At 42.6% G+C, this 20,071-nt stretch overlaps 2 protein-coding genes across 3 annotated transcripts in view; both read right to left on the reverse strand.

Annotated features, from left to right (window-relative positions):
- Nucleotides 1-758: 758 nt before the first annotated feature.
- KNSTRN (kinetochore localized astrin (SPAG5) binding protein) lies at nucleotides 759-10,067 on the reverse strand. The gene is made up of 9 exons (XM_063118873.1): nucleotides 9,991-10,067; nucleotides 9,011-9,089; nucleotides 7,133-7,259; nucleotides 6,208-6,279; nucleotides 5,006-5,105; nucleotides 2,946-3,060; nucleotides 2,045-2,106; nucleotides 1,472-1,546; nucleotides 759-970 (listed from the first exon to the last, which is right to left on the reverse strand). Exons 2-9 carry the CDS (start codon nucleotides 9,078-9,080, stop codon nucleotides 836-838), a joined length of 756 nt encoding a protein of 251 aa, XP_062974943.1. The 5' UTR covers nucleotides 9,081-9,089; nucleotides 9,991-10,067; the 3' UTR covers nucleotides 759-835.
- A 5,008-nt stretch (nucleotides 10,068-15,075) lies between these two features.
- Nucleotides 15,076-20,071, reverse strand: part of DISP2 (dispatched RND transporter family member 2) — a 33,244-nt gene continuing 28,248 nt past the window's right edge. The window contains exons 6-7 of one of the 2 annotated variants that reach the window (XM_063117725.1): nucleotides 16,068-19,151; nucleotides 15,877-15,952 (exon numbers count right to left, since the gene is read on the reverse strand). In XM_063117725.1, the coding sequence (XP_062973795.1) occupies nucleotides 15,944-15,952; nucleotides 16,068-19,151 (3,093 nt within the window). In that variant the 3' untranslated portion in view covers nucleotides 15,877-15,943. Of the gene's footprint in view, nucleotides 19,152-20,071 lie in introns of both variants that reach the window. The other variant, XM_063117724.1, reaches the window with a different exon arrangement.

Below are 20,071 nucleotides of genomic sequence, written 5' to 3' on the forward strand. Positions count from 1 at the left end.
GCAGCTGCAACTCTCTGCATTGGTAACCTATGCACTGATTGCCTCCAAACAGGACTATTGCAAAATATTTGGAAAAATAGGTAGTCCAAGCTAGAAATATGGCTATCTCAGAGGCTAAGGAAGTCTACTTTTTAGGGCATATTAAGAATGACACCCACTCCAGATCTACAACAAAATCATGGAAGCTGTGCAGTGCCATGATCAGATTCTGTTTGTTTCAATGGCTCTAGCTTTTCCCATTGTTTAAGCACAGGCCACATTTTACAGTGTCTTGTGCTTCTCTCCTTGCCATGGTCAGTGCTTAAAAAAACCCCACATTATTTCACAGATGGTAAGCTTGCACTATGGCACCCATTCACTACACATCTGGTTCATTAATTTCCTTTGAAGCTAAACCTGACTGCTTCACCAGCCTAACCGGGAAGTCAACCTCCCCCCACCGTTTAGCATACTAAAAAATTAATTTCAAGGTTTGTATGCACAGGTACAATTACACAAACATTCAGCTCTTATGAAAAAAAACACCATCCAAGCCTGCAGTTCCATGAGGATGATCTATATATGAACAACAAACAGTATCAGGACAGTAAAGTCTAACAAAATGCAGAAAGATGTGTTCTGGACAGAACCTTTCAACAGTCCTGAAATTTAAGAGAAAGGAATTCTGGAATCCACTCTTTACTCGGAATCTATTAATCAGATGCAGAACAAGTCCTCTGTTTAATACAATTAAAAAACAAAAAATCAGGTCATTCAAAATGTAACAGATCCATAATGGATTTTAAAAACTTCAGCCCAATAAGAAATCAAAGCAGCTTAAGAGTCCTAGCTCCTTCTATGATGAATTCAAGAGCGCCTCTTCTTGATCCAATATTGCAAACAAATCTTCTTTTTCTCTATGAAAAGACTGCTGTTGCTCTAAGAAGTGGGCCCGCTCCTCCTCTACTTGCTTCCATTTAATTTGTGCATTCTACAGGGAAAGAAAAGTATGTAGTTAGTAAAAATATATAGTTAGTATTCTACATTTATTAAAGTAACTTTCAGTCAAGACTTACAAGGTCACTTTCAGAAGTAGTTTGCTTGCACAGGGTTAAGTAGTTATTAGTACAGGGTAGCCTTCACCAACCTGGTGCACTCCAGATATTTTGGACTTCTATGCCCACTATCCCTACTCAACATGGCTAATGTTTAGGAATGCTGGGAGATTTAATTTAAAATATCTGGAGGGCACCAGGTTGTGGAAGGCTGGTACAGAGACTTGTGTATGAATGTTGTTCACTTTATGTCCAAGTTACGCAGTTGTAGCAAGTGGACAGAAAAAAACAAACACAGAAGACTTTCAGAAGAAGGGAAAGTGTGTGGTGTTGCCATGCACATGTGAGACTGAAGAATTGGAGGAGGGTATCAAACTTTTAAAAAATTCTGTTTCTTGGCATCAACAGGGAGTGAAGGTAAAATGTTCTAATTTTACCTGAAGGTTATCCCTTTGTTCTTTAGCCACTTGGATGAACAGTTCAAGATCAGCATTAAGGTTCTCCGACAAGACCTGAAAGGAAAGACAGAGTTTTGTAAAATTTTAGCCAACACAGCTTGAACTATTCAAAATGTATTGGATACCCATGATTAGTTTACAGAACAAATTCAACAGGAACAAACAGGTAGGACTTTGGGTGTGTGTGAGTGGGATCAGGCAGGGATAACCCTCCCATTAGACAGAGTAAGGCAGCCACCTCAGGCAGCAGGCATGGGGGGAGGGGCGAGTAGGGGGAGATGGATAGGAGCAGGGAGTGATGGTGGACAGAGCTGGTATGCCATGCAGCCTGCTCTGAATCCCCTAAACTAGCCTGTTCCCTTCAAGAGCAGCGGATGATGCTGTTCACTTGCCAGTGTTGAACCCAAGCCTCAATTGCCCGTCCAGCTGGCTTCTGTACATGAAATGTGGGTCACCATCTTGTCCTTTGCTTCAGGGGAAAACATGTCTTAGGCCAGCCCTGGGATCAAGCCTACTAATCTCCTTGGGAAAAGGAAACCAACTCATTCTCACCATTATCTCAGTCTGTCTCTTCTTGCTCTCCTCTTCTTCTTCCCAAATATTTTCACCTGCAACTGATTTTCAATTGTTTCATTACATTCCAGAGCCAAACATTTTCCCCTTAATTGAGTAGATGCTTGGCCTCCAGTGCCACACTTTTAAAAAGCCAAGCAACTTCGAGGGTGCTGCGATATCTGGTAAACAACCGTAAAACGTCAGTTTCAGACTAGCATCACATGATTCAGAGGGTGATCACACGGGAAGGGACCACGGCTTGGTGGGAGAGCACAAGCTTTCCATGCATAAGATCCAACCCCTGACATCTCCAGTCAAAGGAGCAGCAAAGACGTTCCCCCTAGGCTTCAGAACGTTGCTGCTTTTCAGTAGATAATCCTGGGCTTAATTGGCCAATAGTTCAACTTGGCATTACAGAAGCTCTGTACGTTCATTCTGATCTCGAACCTCTATGAAACCCAGCTCATACACTTTTGGCATGTCCCTCCATGCATACACTGAGGTACATGGGGGTATAGGACCACCCCTCGTTCCCAACCTCACACCTTTTGGGACCTGCCCTAAATAATCACCGTACATCAAGTAGATACTTGGAAAAGAGCACCTACAAGTGAACACTTGTAGGTGCTCCGTGCAATCAGGACCCCTGATCATGCAGGGTTCCCAGCAGCACTCCATGCTACCTACTTCTGTCCATCTCAATCCAAGAGTTCACACACTGCTAAATGCATACATTTAAAATAGCTCAGGTTATCGCAGAAATGATTACCTGAGGAGTTTCAGTTCCATTTAGAAATCTAGAGAAAGGTTGGTGGAGGAAAAATCATCAGTGGAAATAAGAGTATATAACAGGTATGTAAAACAGAGAGCATGAGAATGGGCTCTATTAAATGTCTACCTGGGTCACAGTTCCTGGTTTCCAAGATTAACATGCAGCTTTCCTGAAATTTCTTCAGCAACTGGTTTTCTTTTTCCAGACTATCACACTGCTCTTTCATATCCTTCATATCATTCTGCAAGTACAGAGACCAAACAGACAGACACATTAAGAACAGCACCTATTTCTATTTGGCTTTCAGTAAAGAGTCAGAGAAACTGCTTTGCCTAGTGGGGAGGAATGCAGAACTGCACAACAGAGAGAAGTAAGTCCCATTTTGGGCAGGTGAGGTGGTGGTGGTGAAACAGATACTTGGTATGCTTTTCTAATAGACCATTGATATGAGCAATCATTATTCCTGCAAACTGATTTCTCGGATTGTTTTTTTGAAACCTATTAAAGCTGGTAACATTTAGATAACTTCACAGCTTTGAGAAGTAGTTTGGGTACACACACTGTGGGCCAATGTGTGGATACGGATCATATAGCTGTGATCTTGCAGCATTGTGGGAGGAGAAACTATTATTTATTTCATTTATTTCCAACATTGTTATCAGTCACCTTATACCTAACAGCGGTCTTGGTGATATGCAAACAACACAGATGAATCCATATAGATTATATTGAAATACAATGACAAATCCATTAAGGCAGAAATTAAAAGCAGCAGAGACTAGAACAAGCCCCACAAGAAAGTCAACAACGCAGCAACAGAAATGTAAGAATACTAAAAGGCCTGAGAATACAAAAATAGTCTTTGCCTCGCACTGGAAAAAATAACAAAGTAGGCGCTATGCAGACCTCTCTGGGGAGGATATTTCATAACTGGGAGGTCATTACTGAAAAGGCCATTCACAATTAGCCACCCATCTGTACTTAAGCATGCAAAGGCACTTCCAGCAGGGACCCCAGGGATGATCTCAGGTAGGAATATAGAGGAAGAGGCACTTCTTCAGATACTTTGATCTTAAGCCATGAAGAACTTTATACACTTTGAAGTGGGCCCAGAAGCAAAACACTGCAGAGCTGTACCATCCACAGCCAACCCGGGCAGCCTCTCCAGAAGGATACCATGGTTGATGGTGTCAAAAGCCACCAAGAGGTCCAGGAGAATCTACAGGGCCACACTCCCCCCAGCAAAGAGATTGACCAAGGTAGTTTCAGTTCCAAACCCCCGATTGAAATGGATCTTGAAAATCAGTTTAATCAAAGAGGGTCTGAATCTGATCCACCACCACTCAAAAACCTTCAACCAAGGAATCTATGGTGTCTTCTTCTCTGTCCCATTAATCTAGCTGCATATAAACCTCAGCAAAGACCATGTAAACTTGTGTTCAGTACAGCACTTAGCACTCTGACCGAAGTAAGCAGTCAACAACAGTACCAGCTGTTGCAATATTAAAACATAGTTAAAAAGACACCAGCATACCGAATTTCTTCAATCCTAAGACACACTTTCCCCCCATATAAACGTCTCTAAAAATGGGGTGCGTCTTAGAATCGCGGGTGTGTCTTAGGGGTTTTTTTTTTCTGTTGGTGGTACTGAAATTAGTGTATGGCTTACAATCGAAGAAATACAGTAAGTGGAAAATGTAACTGTGGTCTTGCCAACAAACCTATTCTGAAATGACACATTGGGACAGGGTATAAGATCCCCTTGAGAGCACTTCCAGTTTGGCATTCTTGTACTACCAGCATGAACACTGCATTTTGGTTACTCTGATTAACCAAAACAGCAAATGCAAAATAAAGACTGCCTTGTACATGGAAGATATTCATCTAAGGGTGCTTCCCAAGCTTTTATGGGGCAATCACACTTGCTCATTTATGGAATTTTATAGGGGGAGATGCAGACATAGCAGTCTTCAATTCATAGTCCTCCTGCGTTTTCCCACTATGTTATCCATCTTTTTTTTTATAAGTAAAAAACCCATTATGGAAGAAAAGACAGAATAGCCACAAAATGCCTTTGATTGTTAGGAGCCCTTTGTCTGGAAACAGACCCAGATGTGGGCCTTGGAGAGTTCAATATGCTGCACATAATAGATCTTATGATAACCCAAGCTAAGTTTGCTCCCTACCTGCATTCCTGCCAACTTTAAGCTCAATTCACATTTAGCCGTCTCCAACAGCTTGTTCTTGTTCCTGAGTTCTGCCTCCCGTCTATATCTGGTTGTAGGGCTATAGGATCAAATGTCAGTAATGCATCATGGGTGGTAGGTTTGTCTGCATTAACATTCAGACCAAGAACACTCGCTACAGTATAGAAAGAAAGAGATGAATCTACAGGATTGTGCTTAATTTATTCCCCACGTAGGACTATCTAATGTTAGTCCGACTTAAAAGTAGACCCAGTGAAATAAATGGGACTTAAGTTAGACTAACATTGGATACAACCTACTGGACCCTAATCAAGAACCACAACTATCTGACTGACCTATGCCAACAGTGAACTGGCTTGCATAAAACACTAACCCATGGTTTGTTGCCCTACTGAGGATTGGTATGGCAGACAATCCAACAAACCATGGTTTCTCAATCCCTGGGTTGCTTAGCTCCTCTTTCACCAGCTCCTCCCTGTATCCCACATGTCTTTGCACACTCTAGTTTTGGCAGGTAGAGCAGCTTGGTTTCTTGACTACTCTTACCCACTGCCTCTGTAGCCTGGTGAAACAACCCATGAACAACCCACAGTCCTGAGTTCACAAGTAACCACCCATGGAGTACATAACCCAACATACCACAGGTTCATTTTCTGGGTTGTTTGTGGTTGACAAATCATGTTTTATTAACACAGCTGAGTTTGCACATCACAGCAATCCAGTATTCAATAACTCATACCATGGATTAGTGTAATGTGCCTTTGTTTTTAAACACATGCCTTTTTTGCAGATACACAGCTTAATTCGAAAAAGCAAAGTCTTAACAAAATGATTGACCTGGAGCCCCTGACAGATCCATCCAGTGTCTAGTTGCTACTCTGGGAGTTGCCGTGTACACTGACAGCGGATATGCAGTCTAAATGATCTGGATACTGCAGTACCAATCTGACAGCTCCATAGATTTTGGTTGTATGGTAGTTTCACGTTTGCTTTATTTTATGCAATTGTTTTTTTAAAATACATTTAATGATGTCTATGTAGTAGCCTGCCTTTTCAAAATAAAATGGTAATTGAATGAACTGATTTAAATTAAACCAATGCATGCAAGAAATCTTGTTGTGAAAAGGGAAAGAGAAGGAATAAGCAGAAGTAGGTAACATGTTTTGCTTGCCACCACTCACATTCGTACAGTCTCTGTCACCGCTTTCTTAAGTGGTGGTGCCGCCACTATGTTCTTAGCTGTCTTCATGACCCTTAATTGGAATGGAATGAATAGATATTTTTAAACTTTTTTCCAAAACTAAACTAAATCTCAACTTTTAAAACAATGGCTTGATTCTTTGAGCATTTTTAAATCATCCAACTACTGCATACCACCTGGGGCATTTCATCAAATCTAGAATAAAGCAAGTTCACAGATAAGCATTCAATTTGTTGTTAAACGTTGGGGACTATGCATTCTGTGTGTGTATTAGAAATATTTTACCAGAGTTTTCCACAAAAATTGTCAAGGCAGCTTACAAATCTAACCATGTTAAAAGCCAACAATAAGGTACAAGATAAACAATTAGAGAGCCCCAACATGAAAATAACACTTCAATTAACAGGCCAGGGTGACTGAAACTAACAGCTAGGCAGCCCAAATATGTTGCACAGTAGTAGGTCACCAGAGAGGGAAGCAACATGGGCCTCCTTTGGTAAGGAGCCCTGAAGTTCAGGCATGGCCATGGAGAACACTCTTTCTTACATCCCAGCCAAGCTCTCCTCAAATGTTGGTGGGAGAGGGCCTTCTCGGTGGCTGCTCCAGTGCTTTGGAACTCTTCCCAGGGAAGCTAGACTGGTTCCCTCCTTGATGGGCTTTCGGAAGCAGGCTAAAACTTGTTTGTTCCAGGAGGCCTTTGGAGAGTAATTTGGTCCTCCATCTATGTTAATAACTTATAATTTTGTTGTGTATGTCCCCCCCCCAATGTATGTTTTAAATTTTGTAAGGCCGCCTTGAGGCCCAGTATTAGGCAAAGGGCGGGATACAAATAAATATAGTAATAATAATATTTAATAGAGCCCCCATGGATACTCTCAACAGTAAGAAGAAAAAATATACTTTACCTTTGATTTGTTTCTTTGAAGGGAACACATAAAGGAACATTTGCACCAAAAGTAAAATCCAGCTCTTTTAGGGGCTCCAGGTCATTCATTTTGTTCAGACCTTGCCTTTTTGGATGAAGCTGTATATCTGCAAACAAGACATGCGTTTAAAAACAAAAGTACATTTGATCAACAAAGCTATCGACCACAACTCAGTGCTAAAGAAAGGGGCTGAAGGCAATAACTGAAATGCATGGCAGTAACTGAATAAAAACGAAGTAAGAAAGCAAACCAATGTTTTAGCGAGAGAAATTGAATGAAGTTTGAAAATGATCAAATAATTTTTAAAAAGCAACAGGATTTTGAGGTGGCATGGATCAAGGAAAGGCAAAGGAATTCAATAACTTCAATAAGAGAGCTCTGGCTATTGGGCAGTATAGAAATGTAATAAATAAATAAATAACTCTGAATCTGAAGAAATGAAAAATTGAATCCAAATTTAACAGAAAAGCAGGAACAGATGAATAATGAAGACCAGGGGTTGGGATTATTTAGCTTGGAAAAAAGGCAAATAAGGGGAGACAAGATAGAGGTGTCCAAAATTATGCATGGTGCAGAGAGGGAGACATATTTCTCATATTATTAGAATCTGGGGTCATCCCATGAAGCTGATTGATGGGAGATTCAGGACAGATAAAAGAAAATACTTCTCCACAGGGTACATAGTCAAACTATGAAATTCACTACCACCAGACATAGTGTTGACCACTAATTTCAATGGTTTTAAAAGGGGATTGGACAAATTCCTGGAAGAGAAAGCTATCAATGGCTACTAGTCCTGATGGTTCTTTGCTACTTCTAGTATCAGAGGCAGTAAGCCTATGTACACCAGTTGCTGGGGAACATGGACAGAAGGGTGCTATTACAATCATGTCCTGTTCGTGGGTTTCCTGTCAACAGCTGATTGGCCACTGTGTGATCAGAATGCTGAACTTGATGGACCCTTGGCCTGATACAGCACGACTCTTTTGTTATTATGTTGGCAGAAGGTAGATCCATAACAGATCTCTGGGTAATTTGCAGCAGATAACAAGAATTTCCAAATGGCACCCCACTGCCAGAAATTATACTGCTGAAATGAAGTTGATTTGGGGTAACCAGCAGTGGATTTATGTGTGGAAGAACTCTAAGCTCTATTCAGTCATGGTACTACGCGCACACACACACACACACACAATGAAAAAATAATTTAATTCTAATTCTTTAATGCACAATTCTTTAATTCTAATCATGTGGCTGTGCTGACTATGGCTGCTGAGAGTTGCAGTACAGCAACTTCCGGAAGACCACACAATCCCCATCCCCGTCTTAATTTAATATTAACCAAGTGATTCTTTTAAGGCTTTCTTCCAAGCTCTCTCCACTCTAGATTCACCTGCATGGAGGTTCAGATAAGAAAAAGCTGGAGAAATTCCCACTGTTTCTTTTCTTCTCCAAATCTCACTGAAAAATGAGAGAACACTTTGCCTCTTCCTTGAGCAGAGACTTCAGAAAGATCTGGGGATTCCTTTCAGTTGCACAGAGGTTTGGATAAGTAACACAGGAGGAATCTCACCCACTGTTTCCTATCTTATCCAGCTGTCCTTGCGGATGCAAGGAGACTCCATGCCACCACTCTCCCAAGCCTCCCATGCATGCCCAAGTTCTATCCCTCGGAGTGGTGCGGCTTGGTGGAAGGAAGGAACAGCAGGTGAAACTTGTTTTCATATCTTCCCCATACTGCAGAGCAAATGAGAAAAATCCCTGCCTCTCCCTCTTGATCTATTCAAAGGTTCTATAACACAGGAAAAATACATTATCTAGTACCAATATGGTAATTAGCTTAATAGGTTAACAGACCTTTGGGCACACTGATTACTTTGGGCTGTTGGAAACTGTAAACAGGGATCCTGGACTTCTCATTCTCCATATTTGAAGCCTAAAAAAAAAAAAAAAAAAAGACAGGAAAGAACCAGTGCAATTAACCAACTGCTACAGCAGTACAGAATGCATAAACCAGAGGCTGGAAGGAGGTCATATCAGGCACAATGAACGAACCAAGCTAGAGGAACGCACACATCCCTATAACTTCTGGCAGGAGAAGAGAAACCAAAACCTACCAGGGTAAAAAAAGGAAGGGAAAGAGGACACCTTGAGTTATACCTTGGCTATCATAGCAGATATTCAAGCAAGTGGTACAACATACTTCACCACCACCCCTTTTGGAAGCAAGCACTGTATTTTATTCCAGTTGAAGTTTCTAAACAATTTTCAACAGCCTCCTGTATAAAGCACTGTGCAGTGGTCTACTCTCAAGTGATGAAGTGTAGATAATAATGAGGCTCCCATCTGACAGAAGGGGATGCGGTGAACTCAGACTTTTAGTACAAACTTTTGTACTATGCTGACGCTTGAAAACTAATGCTTTTTCTTTTTCAGCGCCTGAATTTTCTTTCTTGAAAAAAATGCTCTTCTTCCACTCTGGCCCAATTCGAGGAAATAAACGTGTCTTTTTCTTTTTAAATAAACCTTTCTTCACCCCACCCCACCAGCCCACCTTATCGAGGCATTGGATTGCAGATCCTATCATCCCCTTGGCTATGCTGGCTAGGAATGGTGAGATCTGTAGTCCAATACATCTGGAGAACAGCGGGTTGGGAAGGAGCGTTAACTAAGAAGACAAACACCTCTGAGCATATGCAGGGACCTCAGCTTCCACAACCTCGATCTAGGTCCAGGGGCAACGACTTCTTACCATACTTGAGCCCGGGAACCCCTAACTTATACAGCAAAGAACTAAGACGCCGCTTCCCCCACCTTTACACCACCAGTCGACTCACCCACAAATAAGTTGCTCAACAGTTACACTGCTCAGTCCCGCCGCCGTTTGAAATTAAACAAAAGCGTCTCCACCCACCATGACGCAGCCCGAAAGCAGCAAGTCAAGGAAAAGATCTAATACGCAGGCGCTAGAAATCAAAACTCCCAGCCCCCTCCTCCTCCTCCTCCTCCTCCTCTACCAGCTTCAAACGACCTTCTTCCGCCAGGAGCACAAGCGCGTGCGCAGGGTTGCAAACGAAGCCCACGCCCACACTAAAGAGCGTCTTCCCTACGTTTTACCGCAGGGAGTTGTTTAGAAAGCGCTGAGGCTTCTTAAGAGCCTGAATGGGATTAGCAGGTGTTCTTCTGTGATGAAACAAGATGTACTGAAGCTATGTAGGTCTGCTCAGAGAAGTAACCCCTAGTAAGCGTGCATCGAATGGTACACATCTACTGCGGAATCCCCGGTTAAGGCTGCTGCATTCTAACCTGAACGAATGTATGGGGCTCTGATCCTTTTTAATCATAAAAGTTTAATGACTCTCAGGAAGGCAGATATCCCACAGGTGTAACTTCTTCCATCAAAGCGCGTTAGTTGTGGAAGAAACAACCTGTGCTGAAATCCGCCCTGTTTTTTAAAGGTACAGAGCCTGTGCCTCTGATGCAGGATGGCAAGAGGGCGAAACTGGTGAAGCTGTAGTAGGGTGACCATATGAAAAGGAGGACAGAGCTCCTGTATCTTTAACAGTTGCATAGAAAAGGGAATTTCAGCAGGTGTCATTTGTATATATGGAGAACCTGGTGAAATTCCCTCTTCATCGCGACAGTTAAAACCTCAGGAGCTATACTAGAGTGACCAGATTTAAAAGAGGGCAGGGCACTGCAGCTTTAACTGTTGGGATGAAAAGGGAATTTCCCCAGGTTCCCCATATATACAAATGACACCTGCTGAAATTTCCCTTTCAATACAACTGTTAGATACACGAGCCCTGTCCTCCTTTTCATATGGTCACCCTAAGCTGTAGTCCTGGCGTTGACACTTCTAGCCTCATATTTTGCAATGGCAGCTATTCCCCCTCCTCAGTTATAATGAGGGAACTTCATCTGTTGAATTTCTGTTTGTCACACAACTGTTTAAGCAGAGTCGTGGGGGGAGGGGGATGTTGGAATTTGACTAGATCCTACTGTAGTTTGATTTGTGACCTTACTTGCCCAATATGCACCTGTCTGACAATCGTGTGTAAAGCTTAGGGCACAAGCCAGGGATTCCCAAAACAAGAATTTAGGGCACAATCCTAAGCCTGTAGGACTTTTTTCTGTCTAAGCATGTTTGTTTGTTTATTACATTTTTATACCGCCCAATAGCTGAAGCTCTCTGGGCGGTTTAGGATCACACACTTAAAATTCCACTAGCCCAGAGTATATGGCTTATGATGACTTTATTTCTTCACACACTCTAAAATCTAAAGGCAAAAAATTCCAGTGAGGTTAGTTTGTCATAGTAAAAAAAAATCAGAGTTAGTGCAGGGGGGTCTCAAACTTTTTTTTTTATGGACTAGTTAAAAATTCTGGGGGTTCTGGTAGGCGACTGAATAATTTTCTTTTTATAAAAGCAAAGGCAGCCATGTTGGCCATAAATTAATAAAGAAGCCAAAAGCCGAGTTGCTGCAATATCTTTATTAGGCCAACTAAAAGATCACACACACACACATGCAAAATTTCAAGCTCTTGCTAGATTGTCTTTGACATGATTATATCATTAGATTTTCCGCAGCAAAAGCAACAGTCTTGTGACACTTTAAAGATTTAACACATTTATTGTGGCATAAGCTTTCATGGACACTGAGGTTCATCAGACAAGCATTTTATTGCACACTCGCTACTGCCCACTTACAGATGTGCAAGTGTCCTTTAGACAATGACGCTTGTTTCCTGGTCCTTCCACTCGTTTTTCCATCACAAAATACACCCCTTTTAATCCATCTTCTTTTTAAAACGGAATGTGCCGCAATCTCCTACTGTGTGCAGGAAAAGCAGTGAATGGGCCACGTGGGGTTTTTGTTTACTTCCTCTTTCCCCTCCAGGCAGAAGAGGAAATAATGAGGGACAAACGTGGGGGCAGAGAAGCGATGGTAAGGAAATGTGATTTCCCCTGTGTGACGATGTTCACTTTTAGGTACATCAGTGTCCATGAAAACTTATGCCAGAATAAATTTGTTAGTGCCATAAGACTTTGTTATAATTAGATTTATATCCCATTCTAACCTCTTGGCTTAGCGTAGGTTGCAGCAATTAACACAGCTCAGTCCCCTGCAGATTTCTTCTGCGATGATTCACTGGGAATTACTGCCAAGTAAGTTTGCCTCCAACTGTATTTTTGTATTTATTTAGATGTGAGGAATAGTAAGGCTAACAACGAAGTTTGTTTGTTTTATAACGACCCCCAGAAATGTTGTTTTTAAATGGATACCGTTGTTTTTATACTGTTAATGTTTTTGATGGTTTTAAATTTTGTATACTTTGTAATGTTCACTGTTTTTAACTTTTGTAAACTGCCCAGAGAGCTTTGGCTATGGGGTGGTATATAAATGTAATAAATCAAATTAAATCTAGTGACGAGCCATTTTGATATATTTTTAAAAATGTGTTGGATTTATATGCCTTAGGGTGACCATATGAAAAGGAAGACAGGGCTCCTGTATCTTTAACAGTTGTATTGAAAAGGGAATTTCAGCAGGTGTCATTTGTATACATGGAGAACCTGGTGAAATTTCCTCTTCATCGCAACAGTTAAAGCTGCAGGTGCCCTGCCCTCTTTTAAATCTGGTCACAGTATAGCTGCAGTATAGCTCCTGCAGCTTTAACTGTTGCGATGAAGAGGAAATTTCACCAGGTGTGACATGCATACAAATGACACCTGCTGAAATTCCCTTTTCTGTGCAACTGTTAAAGATACAGGAGCCCTGTCCTCCTTTTCATATGGTCACCCTATCTTTTGTGCCTTATGGTTTTAATTTTTGTGAACCGCCCAGAGAGCTTCGGCTATTGGGCGGTATAAAAATGTAATAAATAAATAAATAAATATTATGATATACCTCCAACCAGTTTTTTAAGTGGCTAAAAAGAAGCTCAATTATTATTTCTTACCCCCAGACCTGGACGATGTTTCATGCAGTGGTGTCATTTTTCCTTTCCAGAGTCTATTTCATACATCGGAAAGATGAAAAAATACTATTTGTTTTTCTGATTTTGCAGTTCAATCCTGCTCAGATCCTGCAAAGGACTCGGTTTGGAGACCCTTTCCCACATTTAGGATGGCTAGGTCCTAACCCAAAAATCTAGCCACTACCTCTAACATTAATGTGAGATTTTGCAGCCCCCAGTTGTTCAATTGCACACCTGCCGGCTACTGTTGTGCTCATGTCTTACTTTTGGGTTTCCCGCTGGCTTCTGGTTGGCCACTGTGGGAACAGGATGCTGAACTTGATAGCCTTTGGTCTGATCCAGCACAGATGCTCTTCTTCTTCTTCTTCTTCTTCTTCTTCTTCTTCTTCTTCTTTATTTATTTATTTATTTATTTATATAGCACCATTAATGTACATGGTGCTGTACAGAGTAAAACAATAAATAGCAAGACCCTGCCGCATAGGCTTACATTCTAATAAAATCATAATAAAGCAATAAGGAGGGTAAGAGAATGCACCAAACAGGCAGCATGGTCTTAGAAGTAAGCCTGATTCAGTTCATTGGGACTTACTCCCAGCTAATGGGGCTTATATCTGAGTAGACATGTATAGGATTGCATTGCTCATGACTTCATAGCACACCATTGTTCTCTTTAATTTCTTCAGCAACTAGACAGCTAGAAACATACTTTTAAAGTAGCTCAATCTCTTCTGCTTTTACTACTAATCCCACACCGAGACAAATTATGTTGTCAGTACAGTATGTTGTACCTCCTTAATCCAGTGTAGTGTTAAATATGACATTAAAGGGAGAAGCTTAGTTTTTATGTTCCTGCAATGTAACCTTGGCCAATTCCAAGAATGGAAAACAGTGTAAGCAGACAGATGAGCGCAGAAGTTGGATTGATGTATTATTAATACAGTAAAGGAAATCTTGCTTCTTGCTTCTTTTCTAATTTGATTCAATAGTAAAAGATGTTAAGAAAGAGGTAAGGTTTCCTTTACATTATTCTGTTTCAGAAAATGTCTGGACTGCTTTTCATTAAAAATGAATAAATCCCAAAGTGGTTTACAAGATAAAATCAGGAGAAATATCATAAAATCAATCCTCAGAACAATGTTAACAACAATAACATCTCGTTAACATGACCAGGGGTATCTGACGAGGCCAGCTGTCAGGGAAACAGCTGGGCAAACAAGTGTGTCTTTAGTTGGTGGAAGCACTTCACACTACAAGCCTGCCTGATCTCAAGGGGGAGATCATTCCGCATGGTAGGCACTGCAACTCAGAAGGCCTTCCTCAGCACCATGGCCAAACGAACCTCAGTAGGCTGTGGAATGGTAGGCTGCAGTCAGTATGTTACGGATGCGTCAGTCCAACTCCTGCATACGTCTTCTTTACATTATAAGACTGGCCTGCCTTACAAGGTTGTTGAAAGAGCAACTGAGAAATGTACTCAGAAAGAGCACTCTAAGGATGCTAACTAGTACTTAAATACTGCTGGTGGGGCTGACATGGTAAAAGCATTGAGAGGGCTCAAGATCTATTTGCAGGGTGGGGCAATCTCTAAGTATGAAGAATGTAAATCCCACTATTCTGAAAGCTAAAAAAAACAAAACCTCAAACCTCAGATTAAGAAACATCATGTTTATTTGTTATGCCAGGATATCATTTAAACAGGCAAATGCAAAAAAAAATTCTTTGAGGTGGTTGAAACAGGAGGGGTGTGACATGGCCAGCAAAGAAGGAAAGTTCCACAGTTCTATAGATATGCACTGCAAACCTAAAAATCTATGTACAGCTTTTGAATGCCCAACATGAAAACTAGCAGCTAAGGTGAAACACAAATTACTCGTGTCAGAGAATGAAAACATTACAGGAAAAAGTATGTGATGAACTTTAAGCACACTGTCGTGGGGAATGCACCTAAACTTCCACTTTAGAGATAAATTATACTGTAGAAAAGAGCGGAAGGGAGAGCAACAGCAACATTTAATGTTGAAGAATGACTGTTCAATCCTTTCTGAAAAATGCCCAAGGGATTCCCCCGCCCCCACCCTCTGAATATAATTTCCTTGAGGAGATTTGCATGATTGATGGTAAAAAGAGATTCAACTAAAAGACACTTTTTGTGTCAAGTCAACAATGTTCAGTAGGTCTGTTACAAGATCACAGTGACTCATCCCACCAAATGCTTTTTAGTATAAAGTTTCCCTCTGCCTTTAAACATCTATTGAGACATTGATTCCTCTCATCATTGTGACTCTCCGTGGATTCCCAAACAAATTGCACCGGAGAGAGAGAATGACAAACCGCTCTTGCTTGATAATCCCATCCTAACATATCATCGCAAATATGGCACTGACAACTGGGTAGGCAGCTGAACAGCTGACACGGCATTAACATTGGCTTCCCTAATCCACATCGGATTTGCTGGCTTTGCAAGAATGTCTCTTTTCCACTTCTGTAACAATGCAATTTGCTTTCATTTCAACAAAGCGACAGGTTCGTTCTCGCATTTCAAAATGGATGTTTGTTTTTCTTCGCCCCTGAAACAGCACCGGCTTCCTCTGAGATTTTCACTTCAGTATCCGGAGTTTTGCACGCCAGACCGTTTGATCCAAACATCAGGCAGATCTGGCTTGCTGTTCGGCAAAACGACTGGATCCTCGCCCCCTAATCCTCCTAACCGAGTTCTCCTCAAACTGCTGTTTTGCTGGGATGCTGATGCAGGCGGGTCAAAGACAGTTTCTCTCAGGTCCAGCCTCAAGGTGTCTCTCTTTCCATTCAGGAGACCTCTCTGAGTTGGACAGCAAGAATCCACTGTGTCTAAATGTCCTGGACAAGAACTGGCTGATTCCACAAGTTTTATGCTTGGATCAAAGTCACTGAGAGAGGTCTCGCTGGAGACATTCTGAACACTGAAAGAGCTGCCAGTGGAATAAAGGCATCTGTGGAGATCGTACAGTCCAGATTCTGGTAGGTTACTGTTTTCTGAGGTATAATCTGACTTGTGTGGATCGGTGTTGCTTGAGCAGTGAGATTTATTGAGCAGCCTGTCATCTATTGTGCTGGCTGACTGAAGATGTTCCCAGGCTTTGGGGCCATATTTTTGACACCTGCAATCTTTGCAAAACCTGTCTCCGTGACTGTCTGCTTCCGTTCCTGAGTTACTTCCGGGTTTGTAAGGAGAAGATGTTTGCAAGGCTCGACACTGGCAGAGTGCCACGTGACGGCCCCCGGGCTGCTCCAGCTTCCGTCTGTCCCTTTCAAAGGAAGGGTGGCTTTCCATACGAGGACACCTGCTGTCCTGGAGCTGAATGTCTTCAGATAAGACAGAGGGGCGATTGGACAACTTGCTTGTGGAGGTGCTGTTGTCAAAGCTGTCGCTAAGCTTCCGGGCCAAAGGCTGGAGTTCGTACTGTTCATTTGCACCATTGGACTCCTGGCCTTTTTGTAATCTGTTCTGTTTCTCATTTCCCCCGCAAGTAAACGTTCTGCTGGAGGAACCAGGGCCATCCGAATAGTCCTTCAGAGCGTGAGCACAAGGCCAAAGGATTTGTCCACAGTTCTTCTCTGGGCCAAAGAAGCAGCACAGAGACTGGAAGAAGAAGCTTGCAAAGCCGCAGCTGATGCACTTGATCATCATCATAAAAATGCCCAGTTTCCTGTAGGCCAGGACCGTAGCCGGCAGCAGGATGACGCCTGCAGAAAACAAAGCGGAGGTCCCCATGATGGTGGCGCAGCTCATCTGCTTCAAGGAGAAGGCCACGCGGCTCAGGCGATCAGAATGCGGACACAAGTGGTAGGAGATACAGTAGTTCACTGTGAAGTCGACGGAGAGACCCACCGCTGCTGAAATGAAGAGGGACTCCACAGCATTAAGTTGCCATTCCAGAAGGACCAGAAGTCCGACCGTTACCAGAACAGTGCCCGAAATAGCAATAATGGAGAACAGGCTAAGGAGAATGTTCCAAGTTGTGAGCAACAGCACCACAAAGCAGATGGCTATGGACAAGCCCAACACAACCATACTCTCCGTGTTGACACTGTGCTGGAGATTATAGAGCTCCAGCTTACTGGTGAACCAGCCATTCTGGAGTCCCATGGGGGCTGTCTTCATCTCCTCTCTTATCCAGAGGCCAATCTCGTCATAAAAATGTTTGGCCTGGCTATAGTTGAAGCTGTAGTGGTAAACGGTTTGAAACTGTAGCACCAGAGCAACTAGGTTGCCCTTTTCATCGAATCGGAGGCCCAGGTCAGGAACTTCAGCCTCATCTCTGTTTTGTTCCATGACCATCATCTTGATACAGTGAAGGAAGACTTCTCTTCCGTAGGGGAAGGAGAAGTGATTACAGCAGAGGCTGAAGCTATGATCTCGCTTGGAGCACTGGCGGCTGTCCATCCACCGCTGGAATTCCTCCATGAAACAAACAGTGGATTTTTGCTCCAGGTCAGAGTAGTAAAAAGTCTGATTCTTTGCTTTTTGGCAAAAGTCGAACAGCCACCTTTGCGCTTTGGGATTTTCGATGGTGAAGGCCGTATCCTTCACCAGAGTGCCGTTGCTCTTGGGATTAAAGTGATCCCCGTTGTCCACGGGCAGTATGCCCCATACAAGGGTGACTGGCATGTGCAGGTCTTCTCCTCGTTCCAGTCTTTCAAACATGAACTCCCTGCAATATTCAGCATCGTATCTCTCAAAGGGGTGGCTCAACCTAAATACCTGCACAGATGACATCTCTAAAGTGGGGAGTTTCAATTTGGGGTTGAGACAGGAAATGTAGGCGCCCCCTATAGCTAAGGCAGCAAACCAGCAGATCCAGATATAACGAAACTTGATAACCCCGCAAGGAAGAACTTTCTCAAACAACAGCTTGGAGGTTTCACACCAGGTATTCTGGATACTCCTGAGGATGTGATGGAAGGAGAGAATGACCCTCTTGTGCCCAGCATTATTCCAGTAATCTTCTGGTTTATAAATGCATTTCCTTGCGATGTAACGTTCATACAGCACAATGGAGGAAGGAAGCCACGTCAACATGAATACCAAGTTCACCAAAACGGAAGTGCCCATGTAGATGGCGAAGCAGCGGGTGGCGGTGATGTAGCTCATGTAGCTGGCATAGAAAGCAGCACCAGTCGTCAGGCAAGACGCCAGCATGAGATAACCAAAATGATGCATGGTTAGTCGTACCCACTGCAGCAGCCCAGCAGATGGATTCTGGCTCTTGCTAAGGTTCCAGAGGTCCAGAAAGACAAAGGTATGGTTGGCACAAATGCTGCTGAGGATGATGACTGCTGTTAGGTTTACAAAAGGGAAGTAGGCAAATCGGAAGGCCACCTTGTACAAGAAGTAGGAAATCATTAAGGTACCAAAGACAATCATCAAGATGATAAAAGTAATAAAGACCGAGCGCAAATAAAAAAATATGCTTAGAAATATGGCCAGTATTGCCATGACTGGATACACAGTATCCAGTAAAAGGTAGTGCTGGAATAATTTTTGCTTAAGGCCCAGGTCCATACCAGTGACGGATGTATAATTATCAAACAAGTCCCACGACTCAAGGTTGTTCAGGTAGATGCCCATCATGGAGGTTCCTTTCAGGGTTGGCAAAAACAGCAGGCTGTATTTCAGGGTTGGCACTTGGTATCCCACAGTCTGTGGGCTGAGAAAATCTCTGTCTACTAGGAAATGAAGGAGCTGGTAAACAGCACGGAACCGCGTGCATTTCTCCGGGACTTTGGAACACTGTGCGTGTTTGTCTCTTTCAGTCTTGGGACCGATGCAAGGAGGAACAAGGATACCTTTGTGATAGTCGGGCGCACAAGAGCGAAGGAGGGCCAGGGTGTGGGACACGTCGGCTTGGGTGATCTCTAAGCAAGAAGAGCGGTTGTACAGGACAGCAATGTAGTTCCCAAGCGACCAGCTCGGGCAGCATTCGTTGGCTTCGTTACGTTGACAGAGATTCCCAAACTGCGGATGAGAACGGATCTGGAAAACAGCCGAGAGCAAAAGAAAGAGTTAGGTCTGCCCAACTTCTCCCTTTTTATTTTATTTTAATCTCTTTTATTTTATCATCTCCCTCTTTTGTCTTGTTTTCTGTGCCTGTGGGGCTCTAGGATGCTCTCTTTCTCCTGACAAAGTGCAATATAATAATCATGGGGTTGGCAACTGGTAGCCCTTGGATACAATCCAGCCTGCAGAAAGCTGCCAGCTGGCTCTTTGGTGACATTGAGGGTGGAGGATCTCAGTGCAAGTATCTCCTAATGCTTCCTGTTAATTTGAAAGCAATATGAGCACCTCTCATATTGCTTTCAAATTAACTGAAAGCATTAGGAGGTACTTGCAGGGTGTTATTCCCCAGCCCCATTTCCCCTGATTAAAAGTGGCGAGGCTGAGGAAAGCAGAAAGAATAGCCAGCACTGAACTGCCCACTAAACTTGCCAACTATTGGCCTGTACGGTGTAATGCTTAAAGTGTTGGACTGGGATTTGGGACACGCAGGCTCTAGCAGTCCCCACTTGGCCATGAAGCTCACCGATTCTCGGCCTAACCTACTTCACAGGGTTGTTGTGAGGATAACCTGAAGAGGAGGAGGAATATAAAAGTAATACATTAATATATACTGCAATAATGTGCTCTTTTTATCTGGAATGTAACCTTTTCCCCCCTTTTTGTAGATCCAAATGATGTAATGGAAATGATTTTGTATTGAGAATTTTAAAAATATGCAAGTTTTCAGGTTTCATTCATAAACTTTTCGTTAAGCAAATGGTGGCACAAGCTCTCTCCTTTCTTTTGTTTTACTAAGTAAAACTGAACATATATTGAAGCTTTAAATTACTTGACACTTCCATATATGTTCAGTTTAGAACCTGAGAACAAACCAAGAGAAAATCTGATGATCAACG

This window comes from Elgaria multicarinata, chromosome 2, assembly GCF_023053635.1.
Source record: "Elgaria multicarinata webbii isolate HBS135686 ecotype San Diego chromosome 2, rElgMul1.1.pri, whole genome shotgun sequence".
In the NCBI taxonomy this organism is placed as follows: domain Eukaryota; kingdom Metazoa; phylum Chordata; class Lepidosauria; order Squamata; family Anguidae; genus Elgaria; species Elgaria multicarinata.

What these genes read in the sequence shown, in the direction of transcription:
- KNSTRN (XM_063118873.1), bottom strand. Translation starts at nt 9,080, where the DNA reads ATGGAGAATGAGAAGTCCAGGATCCCTGTTTACAGTTTCCAACAGCCC. An exon ending in TTCAAAGAAACAAATCAAAG is followed by an intron (nt 6,280 to 7,132) that starts GTAAAGTATATT and finishes ATTCCAATTAAG; the next exon opens with GGTCATGAAGACAGCTAAGA. An exon ending in AACCAGGAACTGTGACCCAG is followed by an intron (nt 2,107 to 2,945) that starts GTAGACATTTAA and finishes ATTGAAAATCAG; the next exon opens with TTGCAGGTGAAAATATTTGG.